The following is a 27,986-nucleotide window of genomic DNA, read 5'->3' on the forward strand; positions in this document are numbered from 1 at the left end:
TTGTTTACACCATTTCGTGGATTCAAGACTTTTTAAAACACTCTGAACAAATACAAGCATTTTTTAATTTTTCTTTATATACTATTAATAATGCCTGTATGATTGCGAAAACCTCACCTTCAAAAATTGATGTATTAGACGGGAGCTTGTACTTTTGTGTAAAATCTTTCTGTGGTAAATATACAGCAGCGCCTACTGGAAGTCCTTTACTTTTGGAAGCATCAGTGAAGATAAATGTATATCCTGGTAACTTATGTATATAGTTGAGCCATACCGAGTAAAATGCTGAAGGAATTGTAGATTTATATATGGTTGGAGGATATTTTGGAATAATAATTTTTGTTTGTTGAAGATTTGTGAAATAATTTACCGAAAAACATGGAAGTACTGGACATTTTTGGATCGAAGATGCTAAATTATGAAATTTTCTGTATGCCAAGTAAATTCAAGGTAGTTTTTTAAGGAAGTTTTCATTTATTTTATTTTTCTTCGTTTTTTTATTTGTTAACCTTGAGATTGCGGTGTTTAATTGCAGTAGGCTGGTATTGATTATAGTTGTGGTGTTCGCTAATCGAGAAAGTATAAATTTTGTTGCCATATTTTCTAAGATCAAATCTATTGGAATAGTTTCAGATTCTTCTAAGAGTGCATTTCGAGGAGTATTTCTGGGCTGTGAAAAAAATATTCGTTGAGAATCATATTGGATTTTTATCATAGACAAAACATTCTTATATGGACGTGGAGACATAAATATGCCTCCATACAATAACTTTGCTTCAACGCATAGTTTATAATTTTTTTTGTAAAACTATAGGATTGGTCCCCCAATTTTTATAACTTAGACTTTTAATTACATTAATTACATAATTAATAGCAACTTTAATATTATTGATGTGCGACGTCCAATGAAGTCTAGAGTCCAAATTAAGTCCTAAATATTTAATACTAGATTTTTGTTTAATTTCTAAATTAGCTATATTAATACTGATATTTGGGATTTTTCTTTTCCTTGAAAATACAATGAGATTAGTTTTATTCCCATCTATGGTAAAACCATTATTTTACGCACCATCCTATAATATCCCTCATGACTAATTCTAATGTTTTCAAGTCTTTTTGAATATTAGATGTAGTTATGTAAAAAAAATGATGTCGTCTGCATAAGCAAAGACCTTAACATGTTTTTCATCAGATTAATTAACTCTAATATATAAATATTGAATAGTATAGGGCTAAGTTTACTACCCTGACTTACACCTTTAGATGTCTGTCTAGGAGCATTACAATATCTGCCTAATTTGATAGATATTTCTCTATTTATAAGTAAATTGTGTATAATACGTACAAATTTTGAATGAATTTTAATTTTATACATGTAATTAATTAAATTTTCTAATATTACATTATCATATGCTCCCTTAATATCTAAACTTATCGCTATTACTGACTGTTTTTGTTGAAATGCTGTCCATACATCTATGATTAATGATCCTATTGCATCTAAAGTGGAGAAATTTTCACGAAAACCTACTAAGTTTGGAGGAAATATATTATTATATTCTATGTACCACATTAGCCTATTTAATAGTAGTTGTTCAAATAATTTTAATATACAGGAAGTTAAGGCTATAGGCCTGTAACTATCAGCCTGGCCTACGGGTTTTTTCGGTTTTTTTATTGGTACTATCAATATTTTTTCCATGGCTTTGGAATAAGCGAAGATTCCCAGATTTTGTTAAACATATTCAAAAGGATTTTGATACCTGAAATATGTAGATTTCTAATATGTGAGTATCTCACTCCATCATGCCCAGGAGTTGTATCCCGTTTTTGTTGCTGAAGTGCAAGGAGAAATTCATCCATCGAGAAAGGTGACGTTACATTTATGTTATTCATATCTTGTCTTGATTTCCTATCAGGGTTTACATAAGATGGTGTTATTTTCCTGTGAAACTCATCTATCCATGTATTATTATTTTCGTTAAATGAGATTATCGCTGATTGAACTGGATGAGTTTGTTTCTTAAGATATTTCCAAATATTTGGCCAAGATGTTGATGGTGAAAGTTTATTGCAAAATTCTTCCCAATGTTGTTTCCTGAAATTTAATAAATTTTGTTTAATTTAACTTTTATTTTTTGATACTTTGCAAAGTTCTCATTTGTTTTAGCCTTGAAATAATTTCTAAGATATAAATGACACAAATTTACCCATTTTTGACATTCCGAGTTTCACCAAAAAGGTTTTTTTTTTGTATATATTCCTTGTTTGTTTGCGTTTACTCATTTTATTAGCCCAAGATAAAGAATTTCCCCCCGAAGAATCTGCAATATGATTGATTGTGTCTGTAAATTTATTGATACTCTTGTCTATAGATTGATTACTATGAGATGTCTGGTGATTATTGAAGAAAAATTCGGAATTGGAAGAATATAGGGACCAATTTAAAGAATGAGGTATATAATGAAGTTTTTCTTTTTGCAATCTATCAGGCACCAAATTGATATGTGATAATTGATTACTGTTATTACTTGTTAGTTGAATAATAATAGGGAAATGATCACTACCCATAGGATTATAAAAAACACTCCAATTACAATTTAGATATAAATCTAAACTGGTAATAGTTACATCAGGAGCACTATTGTTGTTTAATGTAAGCCGAGTGGGTGTACCATCATTTAAGTAAATTGATTTAATTTTAGCTAATGCCGTTTGAAGATTTCGTCCGGCAGAGTTTGTATGAGAACTCCCCCATAAGATTGAGTGAGTATTCAATCTGACGCTATTATGTATGGCTTTTGAACTTGTCTAAAAATATCATTCCAGACCTTGGTTGAAGGAATGACATTAGGAGGAGAGTATATATTAATAATTGAAATGTTTGATATATTTTTATACCTATAATTTGTGTTTTTTGTGGTAATACTAACATGTTGAAATTTATATTCGAGTGTGGAATATCTGACTTAATACCAATGGCTACACCCCCATAACCATCATATCTTCAATTTTCATAAATAACATAACCTGGAATTTTTAGAGGTGAGTTTGCCTTTGTCCGTGATTCTTGGATAAGAATTAAGTGAGGATTATAAATGTTGGTGAGTAATTGTAATAAGTGTAATTTCCCCTTTAGACTTTGTGCATTCCATTGTAACAAAGTTAAGACTTTATTTGACTTGATTGCCATTATGTAACCAAGAGAAGGATTTGTTCTATTCTATTTTGAATGTGCTCTGGGGACTGGCTGATATTTTGTACTAATAATGAAGTGTTGAGAATTTTTGATAGACCTTCTTTAATTTTATTTAATTTTTCTGTATTAGGAGTGGAATTATTCGATTGCTTAAAATAATTACTTGCACTGTGATATCAAGATTGATCTTTGCTTTTATTTGAAAAAGCGAAAGATTGTTCTTTGTATTTTTCATTAGATGAAGTGGGTAGCCCTCTTTTCTTAATTTGTGAAGTAATATGCGTCTTTGTTGTAGTTTTAGAAGTCGAAGGGTCTTGTCGACTAAAAACCATCCAAGGTGTGTCAGATTGTATTATCATGGAGACTCCCTCCCCCTCATCCTCTTCTAATTCTTTACGTTTTTTAAACGATTTAAGTTGGGTGTTATTGTTTTGATTTTCTGAATTAAAAATCACATTATTTGACTGTGTGGAAGGTTGTGTTCCTTGTGTGAATTTATTGTTTGTTTTGTTGGTGAATGAATAATTGTGTTTTGTTAGTTGACTACTATTAGACCACTGATACCACACTGATACTATATTATTACTTTTTCTTTTTTTTTCTTTCTTTCTTGTTCCTCTCACATAATGAGAGGGTAAGAGGTGTGGGAATGACCCATTTCACCTGCTTAAATAAATGATTCTTCTTCTCTTGTCTTTTTGCACTAAAATTTAAGATTTTTCACTTCCTTGCGTAGGGATTATAAGAAGGACCCCCTTTTTATGCTATGAATTAGAGTGTATCATAGACTATATAATTAATAGAAAAAGACAATCTTCTAGATTTATGATATAACTTGTATATAATCCCTACTTTCTGCTTTTTTTATAGTAGTAAGATATTTTTTCAAAATTTTAGATTATTCTTCTTAAGGTAACATAGGAGAACCTTATATACTTCTAATTTATTACTTGATAGTATAGATTTAATATTGTAAGGACCATAAGGTAAGTAAATAGAGAATAGATTCAACATAGTTTCTCTAAATTCATTAAAAAGATTGCATTCTAAAATAATGTGTTCAAGTGAACCAGTCTCCAGCAAACACCGACATAATTGCGAATCCCGTTTTTTCATCAAATATAGTTTTTCTGGTGTTAAGGCAGTATCCAGTCGAAGTCTCGTTAGTTGTATGATGTCTGCTCTATTCCATTTTTTAAAAGTTTTGACATATATGGCATATCATTAATAGATTTAATGGACCAATAACATTTACCTAAGCCTAAACGATATGAGATCTTTCTTCTTACAAGGGACATCACCCAATTGTCCGGCTCCGATATCAATGAAATTTTTCTAGCTGATAGAGGAGATATATATATTATTTGTGATGACAGAAATTTTTGCCATGGTGCATGTTTTCTATTTTTTTTATAATTTCTAAGAGTTGTGATGTTATTAGTGATTACTGCAGAAGTCCCTTACTAACCTTTGTAAACGGAGCGTTAATGAAAGAACAACCATGTAGATACATATAAGACCTAGGGGGAAGTTGTATGGTAGATATGACCTTAACGGCAACCATCTTGAAATCCGCCATTTTGAATTAAGGTCAAGTTTTTTAAAAGGCAATAAGGTAATATGATACATAATTTCTTGCTAGAACTTAATCAGGAAGACAATGGTGAAGCTAGTTTTGAGATACGCCCATTTGGGGAAAAGTTACAGGCATTTAATTGTTCACTTACTACGTGCGAAAGTCCCTTACCTCCGCTTCTAACCCGCGTATTATTGATAATAAGTGGATAAAAGCTTCGGTAATACATCTTATGCCTAGAGGGAAGTGATACGGTAAGGGTATCTTTGACGGCCACAGCATGTGACACCTTATTTTAATAGCAAATTTTCCCAAAAAGCCAATGGTATGCTTATTTTTGTTCTATAGTTAACCAGTATGTATTTAGGACTGCTTTAATGTGCACCAAACTTCCATTATTCGATCTTTCCAATTGGCAACACTCCTAATTTTTACCGTATGTTTTAAGATTCCAACTGGCACTGCAATTGTTACCATGGCTCATGTTTTCTAAATTTATTACATTTTTTAAGAGTTGTGATTTGTCAGTTCATGAATAGTGTTGGGATAAGCATCCAGCAATCTTTCTGAATTTTGAAGACTATCCATGTAATTATTTATTTCCTATACCTGCGCTTCTAAAACTCGTTTACAGACATGAATCATCGCATAACGAAACAACCCATACTTTGCATTCAGGTAATACCGAAGACGTAGCTTGTAATGGATAGTAGATGAGACGAAAAATCAAATGAAAATTCACTTCAAAAAGAAAAACGAAATACGATTGTTGTGTAAAGTTTTGGGAACAGTCATATTATGCCTCTTTGATATTTACTATCATTGCTGCTGTTCTTTTAAAGTTGTATTTATTAAAAATATTTTACTGTTTGTCGTTTGCGCAACATAAAGGCTAAATTTCCTGATAATTTTGTGTTCGTATAACACCAGTGTGTTATAATTTAATTTGCATTTCTTTACGTGGCATAGGTCCATAGGTTCTTCATGTATTCTCGTTTAAAAGAAATAATTAGATTGAAAGTCTTCAAAATTCAGAAAGATTGCTGGATGCTTTTCTCAACACTATTCACGAACCGACAAATAGCAACTCTTAAAAATGTAATAAATTTAGAAAACATGAGCCATGGTAACAATTGCAAAGTGCCAGTTGGAATCTTAAAACATGCGTTGAAAACTAGGAGTGTTGCCAATTCGAAAGATCGAATAATGGAAGTTTGGTGCACATTAAAAGCAGTCCTAAATTCATACTGGTTAACTATAGAACAAAAATAAGCATACCATTGGCTTTTCTGAGAAAATTTGCTATTAAAATGAGGTGTCACATGCTGTAGTTTTCATTTTTCTAACTTCACTTTAATTCAAATTGGCGGATTTCAAGATGGCTGCCGTCAAAGATACCCTTACCGTATCACTTCTCTCTAGGCATAACATGTATTACCGAAGCTTTTATCCACTTATTATCATTAATACACGGATTAGAAGTGGAGGTAAGGGACTTTCGCACGTAGTAAGTGAACAATTAAATGCCTGTAACTTTTCCCCAAATGGGTGTATCTCAAAACTAGCTTCACCATTGTCTTCCTGATTAAATTCTAGCCCGAAATTATGTATCATATTACTTTATTGCCATTTAAAAAACTCGATCTTAATTCGAAATGGCGGATTTCAAGATGGTTGCCGTTAAGGTCATATCTACCATACAACTTCCCCTAGGCCTTATATGTATCTACGTGGTTGTTCTTTCATTAAAGCTCCGTTTACAAAGGTTAGTAAGGGACTTCTGCAATAATTTCTAATAACCACATCACAACTCTTAAAAATTATTAAAAAAAAAAAAGAAAGCATGCACCATGGCAAAAATTTCTGTCATCACAAATAATGCATATATGTCCTTTATCAGCTAGAAAAAATTCATTGAAATCGGAGCCGGACAATTGGGTGATGTCCCTTGTTAGGTACATAGACTCAGCATGATTTTTTAATAAATTGAAAAAAATATGATATGGTAATTTAATATTAGTAGATTTTCCATTATAACATGAATCCTTTGCAAATTTATCAACTTCATTATGCAAAATGATACTTGTATGAGCCATTGTCCAAATAAAAGTTACATAAGTATTGTTTTTATTGATTTTAGTAGTAAGAGATTTCAAATTTAAAATTATCCAGGAAGTTTGTTTGTTCCATTTCGTAGATTCTAGGCTTAATGAGTTTGAACAAATGCAAGCATATTTTAATTTTTCTTTGTATACTATTAATAATGCCTGTCTGATTGCAAAAACCTCACCTTCAAATATTGATGTATTAGATGGGAGCTTATACTTTTGTGTAATATCTTTCTGAGGTAAATATACAGCAGCACCTACTGGAAGTCCTTTACTTTTGGACGATATCGTCTGCGTCCTTTACTTTTGGAGTGAAAATAAATGTATATCCTGGTAACTTATATATATAATTGAGCCATACCGAGTAAAAAGCTGAAAGGAATTGAAGATTTATATATGGTAGGAGGGTATTTTGGAATGATTATTTTTGTCTGTTGGAGATTTGTGTGATAATTTACCGAAAAACATGGAAGTACAGGAAACTTTTGGATTGAAGACGCTAAATTATGAAGTTTCTTGTATGCCAAGTAAATCCATGGTAGTTTTTAAAAGTAGTTTTCATTTATTTTATTTTTCTTCACTTTTTTATTGGTTAACTTCGAGATTAAGGTATCTAAGTGTAATAGGCCTGTATTGATTATAGTTGTGCTATTTGCTAAACGAGAAAGTATAAATTTTGTTGCCATACTTTCTATGATCAAATCAATGGGAATAGTATTAGATTCTTCTAAAATGCATTTCGAGGAGTACTTCTAGGTTCTGATAAGATTATTCGTTGAACATCATATTGAATTTTTATCATAGACGAAACATTCTAATATGGACGGGGTGACAAAAATATGCCCCCATACAATAACTTTGCTTCAACACATAGTTTATAAATTTCTTGTAAAACTATAGGATTGGTAACCCATTTTTTGTAACTTAAACTTTTAATCACATTAATTACATAGTTAATATCAACTTTAAGATGATTAATGTGCGACATCCAATTAAGTCAAGAGTCTAAAATAAGTCCTAAATATTTGGCACTGGATTTTTGTTTATTTCTACATTAGTCATGTCTATACTGATATTTGAAATTTTTCTTTTCCTTGAAAATACAATAAGATTTGTTTTGTTCCCGTCTATGATGAAACCATTATTATCGCACCAACCTATAATATCTTTCATGACTATTTCTAATGTTTTCAAGTCTTTGAATATTAGACCTAGTTATGTAAAGGACGATATCGTCTGCATACGCAAAAACCTTAACGTGTCTTTTTATAAGATTAATTAATTCTAAGATATATATATTAAATAGTAAAGGGCTAAGTTTACTACCCTGGCTTACACCTTTAGATGTCTGTCTAGGAGCATTACAATATCTGCCTAATTTGATAGATATTTCTCTATTTATGAGTAAATTGTGTACAATATGTACAAACTTTGGATAAATTTTAATTTTATGCATACAATTAATTAAATTTTCTAAAATTACGTTGTCATACGCTCCCTTAATATCTAAACTTATGGCTATTACCGATTGTTTTTGTTGAAATGCTGACCATACAGGCTAGCAACTTAAATCTATAAAAGAAGACCTGAAGAATAACTTGTTACATAGATATTTTAGTTCACATCAAATATTTGGAAAGTCTAGGAAATAACTATTGCCACTATAATTCAATTGTGACAGCATGATCATGGGAAGAGGAAAAACTTATATGAGCAGTTCAAGGAAAAAAATGTAAAAAACTCCCAGTTTTTCCACTATCATTAAAATGTTACGAATTGTCATTAATACAACTTTATTTTGGACAATCATACGGAACATGCCGTCTGAACCTAAGTTTGGGCCAATTTACATGGCATCTTACAGACGACGAATGGAATGGAATGGAATGGAATGGAAGAGAAATTGAAGAGAACAATGTTGTATACGGAAAGGAGTGTTAGAATAATAGGGAAAATGGATTAAGTGATATGTGTATAAATCGCAATTACCTTCTGTAATCTTCTGGTGATCAAAATTTAGTGCACTAAACTGTCTTTAGTGTTAATAAAACACTTAATCAGTGTTCTACAATTAAAAAAGAAGAGATAGACTCTTCAATTTCCTAGGAACAGTACCTGGTGAGATCTTACAAATTTATTTATTTTTTATCTTAATTAATTTATTAGTGCAATTGTGGTGTTAAAAAGAGGTGAAAAATAATTAATTATTCGAAATTAATTATTCATAATTTAATTGTAATTTCTTTCGTGGAAACATTTCATAATATCTTGTAACACAATATAAGCATTAGCAAACATGGCGGATAGTAATGATATGAAAATAGTTATTAATACGACTGACTGCAATGCATCAGAAAACTAGAATACACATGAAGTTCCTAATGCAAATGGCAATGAACATACAAAAATGCACAGTACTAAAAAAAATACCAGTCCCACAAACAATTATTTCTACTCAGGACCAAAAAATCCCAAATGACGCTAGCAAAGTTAATGTAGCTATTCGAAATCAATATAATAGTAAGCACACGGGTCCATATTTTGTTTTCATCAAATCTAATACTGAAGATCTGGGTCGAAAACATCTCATGGCCATAAGTCGAAAAATATACTTAGCAGGTATCGAAGATATTAAAAACTTCGAAACAATAGGTAAAAATCTAATAAAAGTACATTTCCACAAAGGAACATCTGCTCATAAATTTCTAGACCATCCTATATTAAAGGAATAGAATTGGGTTGCTTATATACCTAATCATGCAATATACACTATGGGAGTAGCCAAAGAGATGGACCCCACAGTGGAAATGGATGAACTGTTACAGGAAATCAAATGTGATATTCCAATAGTATCTATTCGTCATATAGCTAAATTAAATGAAGAACGTCAAAAAATCCCCACTCCAACTATAATATTAACATTTAACTCTCAAATTTTACCATTTGATATTAAACTTTTCTTCCTAAGAATTAGAATAGAACCATACGTACCAGCTATTCGACAATGTAAACTATGTTTAAGATACGGACATACTAAACGCACGTGCAAGTCGACAAAGCCTGTTTGCCATAAATGCTCACTGGAACATAATGCACAGACACGTACTACCACACCTAAGTGTTTTCACTGTGGAGAACCACACGAAGCATTTTTTCAAGACTGTACGGAAAGAACAAGACAGAAGAAAATAATGCAATTAATGACTGAACAAAATATTTTATTTAACGAGGCCAATAATCAATTAAGGAGGTCGAAGCCTAACCAAGGCACAATACAATATAGCACTGTTTTACGACCCAATGTTACGAATAAAACAAACTCTGTAAACAATAAAGTCAATACTTTAAATTCGCCTGTTCTAATCGAAAAATCATACACAGTAAATAGTTCTTCATCTGCTCAATTAGAAACGGCTCCACCACCATGGAAGAAAAAAATGAACACAGACAATACGAACATAAGCGTACAACCGAGATCTCCTAGATTTTCCATCATTAATGAAAACAATACTAAGAATTCAATACAAAAGACTTACGTATCTAGTTCTCAATCTGACGAAAGTTACAAACCTAATCCTCTAACAACGAATAACAGATTCAACTTTATTCTTGAACAAGGTAACGTTAGTTCCGAACAAGGACACTTTTCCAAAGATGACTCTTCATTCCACCTAGAGCAAGAGGATATGAATAAATTAGATAAAGAAAGATCTGGAAGGAAACGGTTTACTAATACAGAATGGGATACACGTACTGGGAAACCCGGTTCACTCCACCTTTCACAAGAATTACAAGAACGATTACAATAAATTAATATATCGAAATAAAATGTATCTAAAATTAAAATAGCAATCAAACAACTCTTGGGGAATGTAATATCTACTGTTAACAGTAATATCTCCAAAGATTCAATAGATCAATTACTACAACCATTCTATAGTCTCATAGACTCACTACAATATTAAAATAATGTGTGCACTGTTTCATCCCTCCCCCCAACAAATAATTACTTTATGAGTGATAATGTATTGTAACAATAAGAGAAGTTTAATTTATTTACAGTGGAAAGCACAAAGTATTTTGTCTAAACAATATGCCATCAGGCACCTCATTCAAAACTTCCACCCTCATGTAATTTTTATACAAGAAACATGGGGTAAACTAAACTTCCCTATTAATATACAGAAATATAACGTCAATAGTAATGGGGCGACCTGATCTAACTTTGGACTTTGACCCCGACATTTGTGACGTCGTAGGTCAAAGGTTAATGACCTTGGCCCGGGGTCAATGACATAGGGGTACATAGAACCGCACCTCCAAATTTTGGCAGGGGTACCTAGGACCACCCCCTTAAATTTTGGAAATTGACAAATCTAAAAATTTGGTATCGTAGCTTAGGACCATAGAATGTACCTCTATCAGTATTGGGGGTCTATGTCGTTTCCTTTCATGGGTAAAAAATTGCCAAAAATTCAAATTTCGGGGTTTTTTCACCTAATTTATACCCTTTAATGAGGTGTTATTACCCTATATAGTTATATGGGCGTATACAGGGGTCCATTCCCTTTCATAAGATAAGGGTATATTTGTGCACCCCTTTAAAAATTTTGAAGGGGTACCTTGGCCCACCCCTTAAATTTTGGAAATTGCCCAATTTAAACATTTGGTATTATAGTACTGGACCCTAACATGTATTATGATAAATTTGGATGGTCCACCTTGTTCCCTTTTAGGGGTACAAAATTGCCAAAATATAAACGTAAGCAATACGTTGTAACATGTGTTTGCTCTCTTGGCCCAATTTATCCTCTTGGATGAGGTCCTATTACCTTATATGGTTATATGGTTATGTATAGGGGGTCTATTCCCTATCATAAGACATAGATACACTTGTGCACCCCCTTAAAAATTTGGGAGGGCTACCTTGGCCCACCCCTTAAATTTTAAAAATTGCTCATTTTATATATTTGGTATTATAGTATAGGACTCTAATATAGATTACTATAAATTTGGGTGGTTCACCTCGTTTCCTTTCATGGGTACAAAATTGCCAAATTTTAGTACAACCACGTGTTTGGTTTTGACCTAAGTTGTCCCCTTGGATGAGGTCCTATTACCCTATATGGTTATATGGTCATGTATATTGGTCCATTTCCTATTATAAGACATGGGTATATTGATGCATCCCTTTAAATATTTGGGAGGGGTACTTTGGCCCACCCCCTTAAATTTTGGAAATTGCCTAATTTAAACATTTGATATTATAGTATAGAACCCTAATATAGATCACTATAAATTTAGATGGTCCACCTCGTTTCCTTTCATGGGTACAAAATTGCCAAATTTTAGTACAACTACGTGTTTGCTTTTGGCTCAATTTATCCCCTTGGGTGAGGTCCTATTACCTTATATGGTTATATGATCATGTATAGGGTTCCATTCCATATCATAAACCATAGGTACATTGATGCACCCGGGAGGGGTACCATGGCCAACCCCTTAAATTTTAGAAAATTTCCAATTTAAGCATTCGCTATCATAGTACATGATCTCGACATGTACCATGATAAATTTGGGTGGTCCACCTTGTTCCCTTTCATGGGTAAAAAATTGCCAAAATATAAACATAAGCAATATGTTGTACCACGTGTTTGGTTTTTGGCCCAATTTATTCTCTTTGACGCGGTCTTATTACCGTATATGGTTATATGGTCATGTATATAGGTTCATTTCCTATCATAAGACGTGGGTACATTAATACACCCTTTAAAAATTGGGAGGAGGTATCTTGGCTCATCCACTCAGTTTTAGAAATTGTTTAATATAAGCATTTGGTATCATAGTACAGGTCTTCAATATGTACCACTATAAATTTGCATGGTTCACATCGTTCCCTTTCATGTGTAAAGAACTACCAAAAATCAAATTTCGGGGGTTATTGGCCCCTTTGATAAGTATTTAGCACGTTATATGGGTATGTACAGAGGTTTATTACCTTTATATATTTATGCTCCCTTTTAAATTTGGGAATTATCAAATAACAAAATTCGGTAAACGTTTTCTAGAACCCATTATAGATGTTGGTGTTCCTCTTATGGCCAAATATTCAAAATTTAAAGGTTATTGACATATATTTTTGATGCGGCTTTATTATTGAATAACTACAGGATTTATTACTTTTTCATAAGACACATGTGTATTTGTGTACCAATCTTAAATTTTGGGAGGGGTACATTTCTTATTGTCATATCAATAATTGGTAATTGTTTTTAAAATTGGATAGTATCTCATTCATTGGGTAAATCATTGTCAAATATTAGTATGACCACGTGATCAGTTATTGACCTATGATGGGATTAGGAGTCCAGGACATTGGTACATTGAAACTTTGTAGGATAATTTGAGAATTGTCAAATGAAATTGCGTCATTGGTTTTGATTATTACAGCCTATGGACCAAATATAAACGTAAGCAATACGATGTACCACGTGATTCACCTTGATGAGGTAGTGTACAGGGATTCATTTCCTTTGTTGTGGTACTTCTTAAGTTTGAGTACACACTTGTAGAAAACACTTGGTTCTACTCAGGTAAACAATTGACGGACATTATTGACCTTATTGAACATATGATATGATTAATTCTAACGAAAGAACTTATCCAAGTGCAACTCTGACTTCGAGTCGAGACTATGGTCGTTGGATACCTTGTCCCAAAAGAACAAAACACGAAAAGTGATACATCCTCGATCGCTACCGTTACAGAGATATAAGCGTGAAAAGTTAGAAATTGAGCTCCATACTATACATTACAAAGTCAGCTTCCGGGTCAGATTTTTCGGAAACGGTCAGGTAAGGAAACTCAGCGAATACATATCAAATTAGTGTTGGGAGCCCACCACCTTTTGAATGAAAAATGTTGCCCCCGGGGCACTCGCAGGGTCCCAGGCGGGGTCCAACTCAAAATTGGCAAATGGAACCGGGGGTCAAGTAGCATATTGTATGAAAGCTATTGTTAAATAAAAGAAGATAAAACAAATCTCAACTCTCTATGATGACCCTGTGCAAACGGGCACCTGGTCAAAATGTCAATACAACCTACATCAGAAAATATATGGCCACTTCTAAATCCGTTAAGTTGTGACAATAACAAAACAGAAACTTTTGCTTTTTGAACTTTTCACCCTCCACGACAGTTGCGATTGACAATGTATCCTTTCTCTTCTAGGACACGCAATCCAATGGCCATGGTCATTCTATGGTCCATTGGTCATTCGAAGTCACACTTATACTTGGATAAGGTCCGTTGTGTAACTCTGTGAGAGAGACTGCAACAATTTATTTAACTTCAATACCTTGCTCTTTTAAACGTGTTTTTCTGGTTTGTTATTGTCACAACTTAACGGATTTAGATTTAGAAGAGATACCAAGGGGATAAATTGAGCCAAAAGCCAACACGTGGTTGTACTAAAATTTGGCAATTTTGTACCCATGAAAGGAAACGAGGTGGACCATCTAAATTTATAGTGATCTATATTAGGGTTCTATACTATAATATCAAATGTTTAAATTGGGAAATTTCCAAAATTTAAGGGGGTGGGCCAAAGTACCCCTCCCAAACATTTAAAGGGATGCATCAATATACCCATGTCTTATAATAGGAAATGGACCAATATACATGACCATATAACCATATAGGGTAATAGGACCTCATCCAAGGGGACAACTTGGGTCAAAACCAAACACGTGGTTGTACTAAAATTTGGCAATTTTGTACCCATGAAAGGGAACGAGGCGAACCACCCAAATTTATAGTAATCTATATTAGAGTCCTATACTATAATACCAAATATATAAAATGAGCAATTTTTAAAATTTAAGGGGTGGGCCAAGGTACCCCCCAAATTTTTAAAGGGGTGTACAAATGTACCTATGTCTTATGATAGGGAATAGACCCCCTATACATAACCATATAACCATATAAGGTAATAGGACCTCATCCAAGAGGATAAATTGGGCCAAGAGAGCAAACACATGTTACAACGTATTGCTTACGTTTATATTTTGGCAATTTTGTACCCCTAAAAGGGAACAAGGTGGACCATCCAAATTTATCATAATACATGTTAGGGTCCAGTACTATAATACCAAATGTTTAAATTGGGCAATTTCCAAAATTTAAGGGGTGGGCCAAGGTACCCCTTCAAAATTTTTAAAGGGGTGCACAAATATACCCATATCTTATGAAAGGGAATGGACCCCTGTATACGCCCATATAACTATATAGGATAATAACACCTCATCAAAGGGGATAAATTAGGTCAAAAAACCCCAAAATATGAATTTTTGGCAATTTTTTACCCAAGAAAGGAAACGACATAGACCCCTAATACTGATAGAGGTACATTCTATGGTCCTAAGCTACGATACCAAATTTTTAGATTTGTCAATTTCCAAAATTTAAGGGGGTGGTCCTAGGTATCCCTGCCAAAATTTGGGGTGTGGGCCATGGTACCCCTGCCAAGATTTAGAGAGAGTGGTCCTATGTACCCCTAGGTCATTGACCCTGGACCAAGGTCATTGACCTTTGACCTATGACGTCACAAAGGTCGCGGTCAAAGTCCAAAGTTAAATCAGGTCACCCCATTACTACTACGTCATAGAACATTTGAGGGAAGATGGAAATGGAGGATTAGCAACATGTATTCATAAAAATATAAAATATAATAATAAACATATTCAAATATCTACAACATATCAGGATATAGAAATGTTTGGTGTAGAAATAGAATCGATCAGACTTTTAAATATGTACATTCCTCCTGACACTATAACTAGTATTAGATTTTGGTCAGAATTATTTCATAAAAATAACTTTGACTATATTATTGGCGATTTTAACACACAAACAATTCTAACTGGCAGTACAAAACCAAATAAGGCGGGAAATTTTTTCTAAAGCATTACACAATTCTCAATATCTACTTTTAAATGATGGAACAGCCACAAGAATTACGGTCGATGGGATTAGTGTTCCTGACATAACACTTTGCAAAATACCTCATTACATAAAATCTTCTTGGAAAGTATATCACGACGCATTTGGTAGCGATCACTTACCCATTACAACTAGTACTCATCCACTTCTCACAAAAATTCGACCAAATTAATCAAATAACAACTGATCAACACCTTGAAGGATTCAAGAGACTTTCCAGAATAGAAACAAATCTCAATTGGTCACTATACAGTACAAATTTCTCACGTCTCTTATCCCGAAAAGATATCAGAACAGACAACTTAAATGAGTTGAGTTGATTTTGCGTTTATCGTCCCGTTCAGCAGCGAGGCTATATGAGACGTGGACCTACTGATTAACGTGGAATCCGAACCACATGAGACAACTTAAATGAATTGAATAATTTAATAATTCAGGCAGCAGCCATCACTAAACATGAATCTACCGATATATATTCACAGACCAGTCATAAAAAAATCCTAAAAATAAAAAAATTCAATTAACCTCCATGGTGGACGATAGAAGCTCAAAAAGCAGTCAATCTTCGACAACAAGAATTCCGCACATTTTGCCAAACACGCTCAGCATCAGATTATTTACATTATGTAAAAATTAAAGCAAGTACAACTCAAATTCTCAAGAAAATTAAAAGAAAGAGCTGGGAAACATTTTGTAATTCTCTCTCGTTTCAAACATCGAAACCTATAATTTGGAATTTTTTAAACAACCCCTAAATAAATTTTCTTCGTACCCGAATACAACGCATATCGACGATTTTTCATGGATACAGGATTTTCATCGTTCACTAGCGCCTGATTCGGTGAATATGTACAATGCAAAAGTACAGGATAGTTTAAATACTTCAAATAATACAAACCTTGAATCACATTTTACATTAAAAAAGCTAGATCTGGTTTTGAACAATGTTAAGAAGAAATCTTCGTCTGGCGTAGAAGGAATAGAATATTGGCATTATAAACAACTTTCTTCTGAAGGTAAACATATATAACTTAATGCATATAACATATGGGATACTGGAATAACCCCAAATACTTGGAAAAAATCATTAACTGTACCAGTGTTAAAACATAACAAACCATGCCATGTGGCAACAAGTTATAGACCCATTGCTCTACTTTGCTGTAGTCTAAAAATCTTTGAACAGATGGTGTTGAACAGACTTCAGTGGTATGTGGAACATCATCAACTACTTCCAATAAATAGTACTGGCTTCAGGAAAAATAGTAGTACATATGACGGCATAGGACCTCTAATCTTAGATATATGGCGTACTTACCAACAAAAACAATTTTTAATTGCAGTTAGTATTGATTTTCAAAAAGCTTACGATTCAGTAATTTTGGTCATATTACTTCAAAAAATGATTAACCCCAAAATTCCTAACAAATTCACTAGAATTATATATAATCTTCTATACAATAGAAAAGTATATATCAAACTACAAAAAATAATAACTAAAGCAAGATTCACCTCATTAGGGTTATTGCAAGGCAGTAAGCTTAGCCCTTTGCTTTTTAATATATATATCTCAGAGATTTATTATTAATGTTACAATCACAGATAAATGTTCAAGGTTACGCAGATGATATTCTCATTTGGAATAATTATTCATCAGGAGAATCAGGAATTATTCATCTTAGTAAAATTCTAAATAATTTACAAGAATGGAGTTTCAGGAATGGTCTAGAAATCAACTGGTCAAAATCATCTTACATAATTATTAGTCATCTTACTAAGATTATAATCACCAAAAAAATAATTAAAAAGACCCCGAGTCTTAAGATACAGAATAATAATTTAAAATATACGACGAAAATTAAATATTTAGGAATAACCTTGGACCAAAATTTAACCTGAAAAAATCATTTACAATATATCACTAATGAAACACATAAATATCAAAACATATTAAAAAGTCTATGTGCCAGAAAATGGGGTCTTAACCCATATTTAGTAAATAAAATTCTGAATCAAACTTTAATAGTAAAAATTTTATATGGAAGTATGTTTTATAACGAAAATTTAACCTACTTTTATAACAAATTACAACAATTACAGTATCAAGCAACCAGAATTATCTTTTCACAGCCGTCCTACTGTCCAAAAAATGCTCTTTTGGACACTACTTTAAACTATCCCATCGAATTTCAAATCTTGAAATTAACAGGAAATTACTTGCTGTCGAGAATGGGCAAATCTTCGTCTAACAAATGTCAAGCACTAGAGAAGCTATTTTTAATAAATATCAAAAAGAAACTACCATATCTAGATAGATTGGCATGGATATACCATTTATACAGTGTACTCAGACCTATTGGCAAGTGCATATCTAAAGCCCCGTCTATCACGCCATATCTGTTTCAATATCACATTAACTTACTTCATATACCAACCATAATCCCAAATTATATACAATTTCATAACAAAGAATATTTACCTGTTCATAAAAATATTTGGCTATATCATAAAGAGCAACTCCCGAAAGACTGTATTTTACTATTCACAGACGGCTCAAAAAAATACCAGTAGGTGTGGCAGTTATAATTCCCCAACTTGAATTAAAACGTCAATACAAATTGCCAAAAAATACCTCCATCTTTGAAGCGGACGCTTTTGGAATAAGACAAGCTATGATTTTAATTAAACAACTAAGGATAAAGATAGCATGCAGATGTACTGATGCCTTAAGTGTAATAACTGCAATTAACAATCCCAAATGAACACCACAACGACGTGGAATATTATGCTAATTAAATCCTGTTACGATACTCTAAGACGCCAAAATTATCAGATTACATTATTTTACACTAAAGCACATGTTGGCATAAAATATAATGAATATGTGGATGACTTATCTCGGAAAGCAGTTACGTCAGGAATAACAGCTAACACAAAAATACCTCATCAAAACTTTAAATATTTAATCAAGGAATATCATCACCAACAACTTTGGTATGGAGAAACAAGAGTGAATCAGGCCCAGGACAGAATTATTGGAAAATAACAGAATGTCACACGCGCCCAATCTCAACAATCATAAGTTCTTGGACAAGATCGAAAACGATTAAATGGCGTTCAATGTAGGAACAGCCATCTCGAACTCCAGTTTAATTCAATTTTATTCTTATACAAATGTTCGTTTTTAGTTCTTTTGCAGTGTGTTACGAATTTTTCTTAGTGTGGACATTTTTAATGATAATAATATTAATTGTACAACATTCATAGCTGAAGAACAATTAGTTTAACACGGGCGATTTCGGGCATTATGTCTGCGCCAATTTCTCCAAACTATAGTGCATATCAATGTGCTTAAAACAATTTGAAACTTATTAACCATTTATAGTGTAATAGCTGACATGGCTTATGGCTGCAGCAACTACTATTTACAACCACACAGTGGTTCTAGAAAAAAAAAAGAAAAAAAGATCGAAAACTATAATACTACTTAGGTTACTTTTACATACTACTTTAACTCCAAGAAAATTGTGGAGATTAAATGTAGAGATTCAGATACCTGCTGGTGTGGTAAATCAATTGGAACAATTAATCATTTGATATTTCAATGCGAACTATTCAACAAAAAACGAGACAAATTTATGGAACAAATGGTTAAATATTTTCATACAATACCAGTCAATATTAATTTTATTTTAACAAGCATAAATCAAGAGTTTTTACATATCTTTTTACAATTTCTACAACAAAACAATTTAAACATATAAAAAAAAGTTTAATATAATTTTTCAAACAGTTTGATGGCAGATTACAAAGCATACTGGAATTCAAAATTTCTTAAAAAAAAAGTTATCCTACATAATCTTTACGTTTGATCTTGAGTTTGTTATTTTGATTTTAGTTACAAGAAGAATCCAGTGTTCGAACAAGAAGTTTTCAACTCAAGACTTTATATCAGGAACCATTAATCAAAATAGCAGGACATAGGCAAACTGGGATGAGATAAGATCTGTGCCTTAAATCTAAACTCCTAGAAAGAGGAAAAATGGAATGGAAATTCTGACCAAACATCTAAGATTAATGAGCCTATTGCATCCAAAGTAGAGATTTTTTTTTCGAAAACCTACTAAGTTTGGAGGAAATATTAAATTCTATATACCACATTAGCCTATTTAATAGTAGTTGTTCAAATAATTTTAATATACAAGAAGTTAAGGCTATATGCCTGTAACTATCAGCCTAACCTACAGATTTTTTTATTGGTACTATTAATATTTTTTCCATGACTTTGGGACAAACGACAATTAATATTTTTTCATGACCTTGGGACAAACGGAACGTATTCAAAAGGACCTACCTGAAATGTGTAGATTTCTAATATGTGAGCATCTCATTCCATCATGCCCAGGAGGTGAATCCCGGTTTTGTTGCTGAAGTGCAAGGAGAATTTCATCCATCGAGAAAGGTGTCGTTACGTTTTTATTATCCATATCGTGATTATTATTTAAGAGAGCATGTACGATTGAATTTCTCTCGGGATTTACATAAGATGGTGTTATTTTCCTGTGAAACTCATCTATCCATGTATTATTATTTTCATCAAATGAAACTATCGCTGATTGAAGAGGATGAATTTGTTTCTTGAGATATTTCCAAATATTTGTTACAAAATTCTTCCCAATGTTCTTTCCTGATACTTAATAGACTTTGTTTCATTTTTGCTTTAATTTTTTGGTACTTTGCATAATTCTCATTAATTTTAGCCTTAAAATAATTTCGAAGATGTAGATGACACAAATTTACCCATTTTTGTCATTCAGAATTCCACCAAAATGTTTTTTGTATATATTTCTTATTTGTTTATGTTTACCCTTTTTTTAAGTCCAGATTGAGGAATTTTTCTCCGAAGTATCTGCAATATGAGTGATTATATCAGTAAATTTATTAATACTCTTGTCTGTAGATTGGTTACTGTAAGCTGTTTGATCGGAATTGGAAGAATATATGGATCAATTTAAGGTATGAGGTATATAATGAAGTTTTTCTTTTTGCAATCTGTCGGGCACCAAGTTGAGATGTGATAACTGAGTATTGTTATTACATGTTAATTGAGTAAGGATAGGGAGATGATCATTATCCATTGGATTATAGAAAACACTCCAGTTACAGTTTAGATATAAATCTATGCTAGTAAGTGTTACATCAGGGGCACTATTATTGTTTAAAATAAGTCGAGTGGGTGTACCATCATTTAGATAAATTGATTTATTTTGAAGTAATGCAGTTTGAATATTTCGTCCAGCAGAATTTGTATGTGAACTCCCCCATAAGATCGAGTGAGTATTACAATCAGACGCTATTACATATGGCTTTTGTATTTGTCTAAAACTATCATTCCAGACCTTTGTTGAAGGAATAACATTAGGTGGAGATTATACAGGAAATATTTGATATTTTATAGGTATTTGTGTGTTTTGTGGTAGTACTAAATTGTTAAAATGTATATTCGAGTGTGGGATATCAAACTTAATACCAATGGCCACACCTCATAGCCATCATATCTTAAGTTTTCATAGATAATATAACCTGGAATTTTTAGAGAGAAGTTTGCCTTTGTCCATGATTCTTAGATAAGAATTAAATGAGGATTATAAATATTGATAAGTATTTGCAATAAGTGTAATTTCCGGTTTAAGCTTTGTGCATTCCACTGTAGAAAAGTTAAGACTTTATTTGACTTGATTGCCATTATGTAACCAAAAGGAGAACTTGTTCGATTATGTTTTGAATGTGATCTGGGGACTGATTTATATTTTGTACTAACAAAGAAGTGTTAAGAATTTTTGATAAGCCTTCTTTAATTTTATTTAATTTTTCTGTACTAGGAGTAGAGTTACCAGATTATTTAGAGTAATTACTTGCACTGTAATAGGAAGATTGATCTTTGTTTTTGTTTGAGAAAACGAATGTTCGTCCTTTGATTTCTCACTATAGGAAGTGGGTAGCCCTCTTTTCTTAAGTTGCGAAGTAATATTTGTCTTAATTGGAGATTTGGGAATGGAGGGGCCTTGGCGACTAAAAACCATCCAAGGTGTGTCAGGTTGAATTACCATAGAATCCCCCTCCCCCTCGTCCTCTTCTAATTCTTTACGTTTTTTAAACGATTTGAGTTGGGTATTAGTTCTTTGACTTTCTGGATTAAAAATTATGTTGTTTGATTGTGAGGAAGGTTGTGTTTTTTGTGTGAATTTATTATTTTGTTTGTTAGAGAAAGAATAATTGTGTATTGTCAGTTGACTATTAGTGGATTGAATCATGCCACTTACAGAACTTTGTACCGCAACCGGTACATTGGAAGTTGTAATTTTTTGATATGAAATTGTTGGTACTAACTTACTTGCCTCATTAAATAAGATACGGTTTGTAGTCATTAACTGAATTATATTATGTTGACGTTTATATTCCCTGCATTCTTTAGAGTCGGCCTCATGGGTTTCTGTACAATGAAAACATTTTAATGAAGAAGTACAAATATTAGTTTCATGGGTCTCCCCACATTTTTTGCAGCGTATATTGCTAGATTTACAATTTTTTAGGATGTGGCCATATAAGAGACATTTAGAGCATTGGCTTACTTGCGGTATATACGGTTCTATGTCTAGTTTTTGGTAATAAAGTTTTGTCTTTCGGCAGGTATTGCGTATTGAAAGTCAACACTACTGTTTCCGTAGGGACCCTCTTTTTGTCTTTATCGGTTCTAAATATGCGTCTTATAGATGAAATTACTATTGAACAATCAAAATCTGTTAATAGTTCGTCCGTGCTAATATCTGGAGCTACATTTCTAATTATCCCCATTGATGACACAGCATGTGTCGGTATGAATGCTGACCAATTGTTATTCTTTATAATATCATGTGTTAAGAATGCATTTGCATCCTTGCCTGAATCGAATGTTACCTTAATTAAATTTCTGCCAATAGTCTGGAAATTCATAATCCCATTAATTTCTGCAAGATATAATTTTCTACTAATTCCCATTGGGCAGGGGTGCCCACAAAGGGAGGCTATGACGCAAACTGCGTCATTGATATACTTGGGGGGATTAAAAATCTATATAAATATGTTTGAGGGGTGTAAAAATTAATCGAAAATTTTTTTTTCATGGAAGAACGCCTACGGATAGACAATTGAGGGGGTGCGTCATGGACATGAGGGGGGTGGGCACCACTGCCATTGGGTGCACTTTTCCCAAGTCTTTGTCGTTCGATTTAAGGAATACAAAATACGGAGCGAGATGGTGACTTTGATATAAGTTAATATGTATTTCACCGTCTGACTTACTATTCTTTGATTTATCGTTGTCATTTTCATATGAAACTTACATATTTGTTTCATTAGTTGTATTGTTTTTGTTCTTACTAGAAGAATTGCCTATTGAGCTAATCAAGTCTGTACCAATCGATTGCTCATTATTTACCTGCATACTTTCCGCCATTTTCATGCAAACCTTAATCCTAACTAGAAATAAAGAGATCTAAACTTAATGCCTTAACTACTATATTTACAACCCTTACCTATCTAAAATTATTTAGTATAAAATCTTACTATTATTAACTTAGCTTAAAATATGACTGCTTGCACTTATATATATATATATATATATATATATATATATATATATATATATATATATATATATATATATATAAGGGGGTCCGTTAGGTTATGTCCTACAATTTGCATTACTTTGTTTCTAGAACAATCCATGTCCTTTTATCAAACGTCACTGAGCGCACAACAAAAATTTCACTTTACATTTTAATTGCTTGTTTTCAGTTATTCACCTTTTAATAGAACCCATATTATGGATTGTCGTTCACTAATAAAAGTGTAAAATATGACTACCTATGCACAATAAATTAATAACTATCTTTCTAACTAATGTTCAAGCGCATCTTCCAATGTAATCGCCGCCATATTTTCTCCTTTCACCCCTATTATTACTTTATATACTATATTTAAGGCATAATTACCACAGACTAGAATACATACAGACGAGCAACTTCCTATATGCGCTATTGAAATCAGTTTGGATCGTCTGCACAGCGAAAGAACCAATCAACGCTCTGGGTGGGCCGGATCAGTGTCGTCGTGTGAGGATGGCGCTGCCATCGGTCTTCGAACGTAACGTGATGGGATGCCATAGTAACCGGCGGATGATTTTCGTCTGCTTCGCATCTCAGTGTTAGATGTAGTGCAGAAAGATCAGATGAGCTAACGTTCATTTTTTCTTTTACTGTCTCTGGAGCTAGACTGGACGTTCCTTTCCATTTTTTTTTTTTTGCATTAATAGAATTTTCTTCCTTTTAAAAAAGTTCACTTTGAAAGCAGTGTTTACACTAAAGAACACCACTGATAGATTTACATGCTGAATGGAGGAAATAACTGATTTCATCCTGCATCACGTATATTTAATGCGACATACAAACGATTATTCTCTCCAGTTATCAGATATAGCAGTGAAATTAAACCGTTTATCCTTAAAATAATCTGAATACTACTATCCAATATTAGATTATATAACAAAAAAGAAGAAAGATAAGAAGAAAAATAATCTAGTCTGGTTAGTTTCGAAATTTCCACGTAGGTGACTTCAGATCGACTAGTTAGTACCGTCGCATGTGTTAGAGGCGCTACTGTCGCCAAGTTTCGAGTTTATCGCTGAGTTTGCGGTCTGTATATTCTAGTCTGTGTAATTACCGATGTTCATAGTCTGACATAAAATTTTCAACCATAGACAGCTATTTTATAAAACTATAGAACTTTTTTTTATATCTACCGCCATATTGGCAAATCCGAGATTATTCATAACCCAATATATTATGACCAATATGACGAAAAGAACAAAACTCGGAACGAAACTACTTAAATAGAATATGGTCTACTGTTCTACTACATAGATAATCTTTGGATTAGTTGTTAAAGAAATTAAACATAGTCCGCCTTATCAGTGACGGATCCATAAAATTGTTTTTGAGGGGGGCTGGAACAAAATAATTTAGAAAAATAGTAGAACTCATTTTTTGCTGCTCAAGTTTGATAGTACAGTGAAACCTCTCTAAAGCGGACAGCCATGGGGAATCAAAAATTTTCCGCTATAGAGAGGTGTCCGCCTTAGAGAGGTTTCAATATTTTATGACGCAGAGGCGGTCACTCAATGGAATGAAGGGAATGAGTCATTCCCCTGTGATATAGGAATAAAATAATATTATAAAGTACTAAAATAGTTTACTTAAACTTCAAATTATTTATGTTAAAACCTTTTTATTTTACTTATTTCTAAATTTAAATACGCCAGAAGCTAACGTAGATAGTCATTCCAACGCGCAGCTCTTTCGATGCATTTTGCGCAGCGCGACCTAGTCGGAACGAGCCGGCTCAATTGCCTTGCCGTGCCGTGCTGTTGCGAGTGGGAATGCATTTTTGTAAGCATTCCGTAGGAGCAAGTGTGTGCGGGTGTAGTGCTATTTTTTTTATTTTTTTTCGTTTCGAACTGCAAATTGAAATAGCCTAAACTGTTTCGCGGAGTAAATATTTATTTTAATGAGTTAAAATTTGGATGTTCAGGATTATACCTGGTTTCTTCAAGAAAAACTTGGATTATTTCGCAGGTTTGTAAAGTGCATCTCTTTCCTAATACCTGTGGCGGCTATGCTAGGAAGGGAATGACTGTCCAGTTTGCATTCCATCAGCTTTAACCTATGGCAGCATCGACGCAAGCCAGTGAGGAGAGTGGGGTGGGGGAAATACAAGATTGTGCATGCGTGTTAGAAACTTTAAAAGGACGGTCATTTAATTCCTTTAGTTTTCAAGATAAAAAAGAAATAATTTCACAAGGACGATATACACCCGATCTGTCACATATACAAACAAAAACAAAACGCTGTATTCGTCATTTTAATAAGCAACAGTATGAAAAGACAGACTGGTTATTTGGTTGTAGGAAAACTTCAAAATTGTACTGCTGGCCTTGCCTGTTATTTTCAAACGAAAAAGGCACTTGGAATCAGTCAGGGTTTGATGACATGAACAATTTATTGAAAGCCACGCAACGTCATCAGCAATCACAAAATCATATTCGATCGCAAATCTGTCTCACAACTTTTGGTTCAGTACGAATAGACTTTCAGCTAGACCAGCAACTTAAGCAAGAGACTATTAAGTATAACGAGCAAGTGAAAAATAATGGGAAAGTTGTACGACCTTGGCTTGTCAAGAACTTAGTTTTAGAGGACACGTGGAAGATAAAGACTCGGTTAACAGGGGGAACTATATTGAATTACTTCAGTTATTAAGAAAATATGATGAAGTTTTAGACAACCATTTTCAAACAGCTACAGTATTTTCGGGACTGTCAAAACATATACAAAATGACCTGATTCAAAGTGTTGCCACTGTCATAATAAATGAAATTAAAAAGGAAATAACTGATTCATCTTTCATTTCTGTGATACTAGACGAAACGAGTGATATATCATCACATTCTCAACTCTCAACAGTTGTAAGGTACATTCTTCCCGATGGAGAAGTTGTTGAACGATTTCTGGGCTTTAAAGATGTCAGCTCAAATCGCACTGCAAGCGCTTTAGCACAACACGTTTTCCAAACCCTCGAGAAGTATGATAGTGGTTCCAAACTAGTCGCTCAGTGTTATGACGGTGCTGCAGTCATGTCTGGCGAAATTAATGGCCTTCAGAAGAAAGTTAGGGATAAATATCCTGATGCATTGTTTATTCATTGTTTAGCACACCGGCTTAATTTAGTACTCTCTCAGTCAGTGTCAGCTATCAAAGAATGTAAAATTTTTTTCATGACACTTAGTAGTTTTGCCTCTTTCTTTTCAAATTCCACAAAACGGATGGCAGCTTTAGATTCAGAAGTTAAGAAGAGATTTCCTAAAGTATGTCCCACTAGATGGAATTACAATTCAAGGCTTATTGAAACAATAGTAGAGTACAGAAATGAGTTGACGAATCTGTTCTATACTATTTTAGATAATCCACAAGAATGGGATAAAGACACATATCATGAAGCCCGCGGATTTGATTCTGTGCTTTCTGACTTTGAGTTTAACTTCGTGCTACTAACGTTCAGCGAAATATTTTGTTTAACGGGCTCCCTCTACGACGTACTCCAGACCAAGTCACTTGATATAAATTACTGCATTAAAAAAATGAAGGAAACAGAGGAAATTCTGAAAGTCAAAAGAAATAATTTTGATTCAATATGGAACAATTGTGTCGCAAATGTAGGCCCTCCCAGGAAAAGACGTTGCACAAATGACGGTAGTGATATGAAAACACATTATCGTCGTTTATATTGTGAAATATATGGCGACATATGCAGCCAGATTGAGCTTAGATTCAGTAATTTAGGAAAATTGACATTTCTTCAGTTACTTGATGAAAAGAACATACAGAAACCATTCCCAGATGCAGAATTTTCTTCACTGAAAGAAAGTTATGGTCAATACTTCGATTTTGCCCGGCTCAGAAGCGAACTCTGCGTTGCATATTCTACAAATGAATATTTACCAATGGGTGTTCCAAAACTTCTTATCTATTTGAAAAGGACTGGATTGTCATCGTCTGCTTTGAAGGAACTCTATAAACTTTGTAGTCTGATTGCCACAATACCAGTTACAAGTTCTACTGCTGAACGCTCTTTTTCTGCACTTAGACGAATTCACACATTCCGCAGAAACACTCAAGATCAAGAGAGACTGTCTGATCTATCCTTGATATCTATTGAAAAAACGTTGGTGAAATTGCAACAAGCTGAAAGTGATGATGAGTTTCGAGTGATTGAAGAGTTTGACAAAAAAAGGGAGGAGAATAGATTTAAAATTTAAGTGAGGTAGTAGATTCTATACGACCATTAGGAAGACCTAGGCGCAGATGGGAGGACAATATTAAGATAGATCTCGCAGAGATTGGAATACAAAGTAGAAACTGGATGTAGTTAGCTAAGGATAGAAGTCAGTGGAGAGCTTTTGTAAACGCGGCATTGAACCTCCGGGTTCCATAGGCCATAGAGTTAGTTA

The 27,986-nt window shown here is 33.2% G+C and overlaps 1 protein-coding gene across 1 annotated transcript; it reads left to right on the top strand.

Moving 5' to 3' along the window:
* Positions 1-9,654: 9,654 nt before the first annotated feature.
* Positions 9,655-27,794, top strand: LOC145660959 (zinc finger MYM-type protein 1-like). Its single transcript, XM_081726406.1, has 2 exons — positions 9,655-9,889; positions 26,401-27,794. The coding sequence occupies exons 1-2, from the start codon at positions 9,655-9,657 to the stop codon at positions 27,792-27,794; spliced, it is 1,629 nt and encodes a 542-aa protein (XP_081582532.1).
* The last annotated feature ends 192 nt before the right edge of the window (positions 27,795-27,986 follow it).

This window comes from Thermobia domestica, chromosome 9 (assembly GCF_964235325.1).
Source record: "Thermobia domestica chromosome 9, izTheDome1.hap1.1, whole genome shotgun sequence".
In the NCBI taxonomy this organism is placed as follows: domain Eukaryota; kingdom Metazoa; phylum Arthropoda; class Insecta; order Zygentoma; family Lepismatidae; genus Thermobia; species Thermobia domestica.